At 39.5% G+C, this 4631-nt stretch overlaps 2 protein-coding genes across 4 annotated transcripts in view; one reads left to right on the top strand and one right to left on the bottom strand.

Moving 5' to 3' along the window:
* The window catches only part of ZNHIT3 (zinc finger HIT-type containing 3), a 5420-nt gene extending 1591 nt beyond the window's left edge, over positions 1-3829 (top strand). For both annotated transcript variants that reach the window (XM_026656470.1, XM_026656469.1), the window contains exons 2-5: positions 341-372; positions 494-586; positions 1907-1987; positions 2606-3829. In XM_026656470.1, the coding sequence (XP_026512255.1) occupies positions 341-372; positions 494-586; positions 1907-1987; positions 2606-2796 (397 nt within the window). In that variant the 3' untranslated portion in view covers positions 2797-3829. The remainder of the gene's footprint in view (positions 1-340; positions 373-493; positions 587-1906; positions 1988-2605) is intronic.
* Positions 3830-3914: 85 nt separating this feature from the next.
* The window catches only part of MYO19 (myosin XIX), a 43086-nt gene continuing 42369 nt past the window's right edge, over positions 3915-4631 (bottom strand). For both annotated transcript variants that reach the window (XM_026656467.1, XM_026656466.2), the window contains one exon: positions 3915-4246. In XM_026656467.1, the coding sequence (XP_026512252.1) occupies positions 4118-4246 (129 nt within the window). In that variant the 3' untranslated portion in view covers positions 3915-4117. The remainder of the gene's footprint in view (positions 4247-4631) is intronic.

The raw sequence follows: 4631 nt of genomic DNA, 5'->3' as shown, positions 1-4631 counted from the left end.
CCCCCCCCCCCCCATGGGTTATTGCTGGGAACCGGAGGCCCTAGAGCACAGCTCTGGCTGTGTCTCCGCCCAATGATTGTTCTTGTCCTCTCTCGGGGGGTGGGGGGCAGAGGGGGGGCTCCCCCTTTGTCCTACAAGCAAATGAGACTCTGTTTCACACGTGCTGCTGGGCCCAGACCCATGGATGGGAGCGGAAATAACTTATCTCGCTGCTCCCGGGAGAGCCCTCGGCTTATCCCCGAGGTTGCTTTCTTTTCAAAGCTGTGGCTAGTCTCTGGTAGAGCACAGGCAACGTTTAACTGGTGTTTTTTTTTTAAAATGGCACTTTTCTTTGTTGTAGTTGTTCTGTCCCCTGCTACAAGAAGCATAAAGGTAAGACTATGACTTCGTCTCAGAGTTGTCCATTATTCTAAACCAATTTTTAAGATCCTGCTAACTTGTAGCTGTGACCTTCCTACTGTTGAGAATTAATGTAACTTTGAATTTTTCATAGAACAGTGTATAGCAAAACAGGATCAGGTTGTAAAGACGCTGATTACAGACACATCCTCACTTTTCAGAAGAGTTAAACCAGGGCAAGGCGAAGGTATGTTTGCTTCCTTTATAAATATATGAAAAGCATAAATTCTGGATAGCTATTACCAAATGAGCTTTTGGGGGCTTCTTAGCAGAAATGGTCACGCAAAAAGAACAAAAGATGTAATCTTTCATCTGCTAGGTACTGCTAGCGTCTCATTGGAGAAAGAAACGTAGCCCAAAACCTAGGGACTAGGAAAAATTAACACACCAATTACATACCCAGAAAAATAGAGGACAAATAAGTATTTGGTTACCATTTATTCAGTATTTGGGCAAAAAACATTTGTCTGCTAAAGAGAAAAAAGTACATTTGTCCATTTTTTTTTTTATATTAACAGTTGATAAACATGCCTGATTTAAGAAATATGTAATCAAAAGTTTCACTCTGTCCAATAAAAGTGCCAAAAACACCACATCCTGGGTATGGTAAAGAGGCTTCCTCTGTAATATAGTTGGAGAGATCTAATGATTAGATTACTGTATAATGTTTTTCTAAACAACAACAATAATCATTGCAATGATTATAATTTTGTCTGATATTTAAATGCAATGATTTGTAAACCTGTTAAAACTGCCTAAATACATTTAAAAAAACCCCATAAATATTGACAAGTTTTTAATACATAAAATTAAAGCACATTATTATAATTGCTGTAATTTGAAACAATCTTTTGAGGGTTCCTACTTTTTGCTGAATACTTGCCTGTTTTACCAAATGCCTGCTATTGTTTATGTAAGGGAGGGAAAGTTTTTCTGTAACTGTAGCATGTTTGGTTGGAATAGTACTGCTTCAAAATATAATTGTGCCTTTAGCTTGTTAGAATATGCTTAAAACCCAGAATCCTTATACTAAATATCTATCTTTTGTAAAGTACCTTGTGACAACCTAATGTGCTCTACAGTTAATGCATGTGAGTTTAATCTTAACACTTTCTTTTTTTGGAAATTAAATATGTAGGTAAGAATAAACTTGGGTGTGTAGTTGCCCAGATTTTCAAATAAGTCCTATAAATTTATGCCAAAGGCATTGGAAAGTGCCATGTGAGTGAATACCTATTCAGTGTTTCAGGTATTGCAACTGTGTAAGGTCTTGTCTAGAAGACCTCTACATTGAATGGAACTCAAAAGGTTACAGGAAAGTGGGATGAAGGGGTATTGTTCCAAGGAGTCTAGGTATTTCACATCTGAGTTTTACCCCCTTGCCAGGGGGTGATGCAAAGCAGCTGAGTTCTAAATGAGGGGTAGTAGATAGAAACATTTGTCTTGTTGCTGTGACTTTTGGACCTAACCTATTTGATCAATTAAACCACATTTCTGTTTGCCTTAGGAAGCCATTGGTCTGTAGATGATATCCTGACAGAAGATGATGAGGTGGACAGAGTCCCACTGCAGAAACTCAAACTCTTAGGTAACCTTTAAGATTAATCTGTGATGTCTACTGTAAGAGCTGACAGCAGTTCTGCTTCAGTCACAACACCTAAGAATTCTCTTAAGTTAAAGTCAGTGCTCAGTATTTAGTTCTTCATGGGCCATCTTTTTTATGCCTTTGGGACGATTGGTAAGGTGTGTATTAAGTTGTTAGTCTTTGTACAAAAAGTAACTTCGGGATAAACTGGCTTGGGAGTACCATAGCACAAGCACATACAAAAGAACAAAGACAACTAAGCAACGTATTCTTTGACTCTATTGCCTGACCTAGTGGGAGAGCCAAGCTTTGATCTGGACTTATTCTCCAATTGCAGGAAACCAGGTATTTACAAAAGTAGTGTCTGCTGAGGCTCGGGAGGGGGTGGGAGAGTTTAAATCCTCTTAGATAATGGGAAAGGTTGGGCTTGCTTTTTTTTGTTGTTAAATATATGTGTAAGTTTCCCTCCTACATATTAAGTTTTTCTGCTTTCCTCAAGCAGATGCAGCATTGGGTTGATTTAAAAAACAAAAATATACACTTTCAAACCCATGATTAATCCCCACCTGTTAATTTCAAATGTGGCTCTCTTCCTCCTTTAATATATATATTTTTTAATAGGGGAGTCTAAAGAACTGAGAAGCTTACTACTCAACCCCCATCTGCAGCAACTGCTGCTAACTGTAGATCAAGCCAAAGAAAAAGATTCCCTCATGAAGACATATATGCAAGAGCCATTATTTGTGGAGTTCGCAGACCGCTGCTTGAGAGTTATTGAACCTCCAGAGAAAGAGAATTGTCTTCTGGACTGAGAGACTCTTCAGGAACAGAACTAATCATGGATTTTTCTAAAACTGGAAGAAACATTTTATTACCATGTGCTTTGCTGAAACAGCCTCAGGTGTGTTTTCCCTCAGTAAAACATACTTAGCTCCTGGATGTCAGCACTCTAATTCTCACCTCCAGCGTTGTCATATGGTAAGCTTTGTCACAGGTGGCTGAAGAGAAGAATATGTATGCATGTACTAGGTGTAATTGAAGGTTAGTGTTTTAGTGCTGTGACTTACTTTCTTTTAATACAGGTTACATTGCCAACTGTGACTGTGCCAGGCGTGTAAGGAAGGAGAAAGATTAGATTAAGTCCACTAGTGTTTAACTTTATCCTTTGAGCATTTGACAAACCTTGCTGAGAAATTGAGTCTAGAGAGCAGCACAAGATATTTAAGTTTATTAAAATGCCATGTACATAAGATTAAGAAAAACAAACAAACATACATACATTTCCCTGCCTCAGGTCAAGTAAGAGGAAAAAGAACCATTTTTCTCTATCACTCTAAAGGTTCCCATGCTAAGAACCACTTCTGCTCCTACACAATGTGTGAACCTAATGCTGGAGATGGATGTAACAGTGAGGGGTGCTGGAGCTTAGCAGCACCAAGAGGGTGGAACTCGTTATATGCTATATCTGAGTTTGGACCAATACAATTTAACTGCTTAAAAGCAGCATGTTAACTTTCTTCAGCTGATCAGAAACATTGAGCCCAGTCTTACAATCCCACTTTTCCTGAGACAGGTGTGTCCAGCACTACTCTCCACCAATTCTTGCATTTTATTCATAAGCATTAGCAATCTGCTGAGTTTTAGTGCTGTTTGAGGTAAATGACTGTGTGCTTGCCTCCAGAGGGGGAGTAGTGTTCAGATTGTCTTGAAAAACCTCACTGCTGCCTTCTTACTTTTCCCTGTATGGGGGAGTGCTGAAAGGATATTTTACATTAGATCACAGAGCTATTTGTTCAATTATTTCCCCAAAAATTTAGTTCTATTAAAAGTTGTTGTGATTTTGTTTGTAGTCCTACTGTAGTGTTTTCTTGGTATTAACACTTCCTCCATCACCTATAGGAGAAAAAGAAATCTGTGCTAATGCCCAATATACCTGTAACCTTATACTTACATATGCGACTATGGGGGGAGGGAAATCAAGGCTCCAGGGTAGCAGCAGATGTTTTCTAATTGATCTGTCTCATGCAGGAATATATTGTAGATAGATTAAAACATTTAGAAGCAGCAGCTTGAAAGAAGTCCTTCCTTGAAGGAAAAAGTGCAATAAATATTTAAGGTGGCCAAAAGTCCACATTATGTAGTGAGCAGTTTTTTCCTATCTAGTAAGATTTGGTTGAATCCAGTGATCATACAGGCTTGGTTATGTGGACTGATGTCTGCATGAGGCAGTGGAGACTTCTTGCAGTGAAACTTGACAGAGCCCTAGGAAGAAAAAAATTAGTTTTTAGTTGCGCCGGGGGGAGGGGCGGGGAAAAATAGCCACACACTAGGCTCAATTTGCTACCAAACAGTCACCAAACAGTACCTTGTTCAGTCAGTAGCCCACTGAAGTTAGACTACCTGCGGAGTTAGTAAATACAACTCACTGCAAGTAAGGGTGGTGAAATCTGTCTCTCAGACTTCAGGGAAATTACAGCAGAGAAGAATCAGAGGGGTAGCCGTGTTAGTCTGAATCTGTAAAAAGCACCGGAGGGTCCTGTGGCACCTTTAAGACTAAGGGAAGTATTGGAGCATAAGCTTTCGTGGGTGAATGCCCACTTCATCAGACGCATGTAATGGGAATTTCCAGAGGCAGGTATAAATATGC

The sequence above is a fragment of the Terrapene carolina genome, unplaced genomic scaffold (genome assembly GCF_002925995.2).
Source record: "Terrapene carolina triunguis isolate 2854851 unplaced genomic scaffold, T_m_triunguis-2.0 Scaffold231, whole genome shotgun sequence".
NCBI classification, from domain to species: domain Eukaryota; kingdom Metazoa; phylum Chordata; order Testudines; family Emydidae; genus Terrapene; species Terrapene triunguis.
Note: the sequence above shows the minus strand (reverse complement) of the source record. Positions and strands in the feature narration are given on the sequence as shown.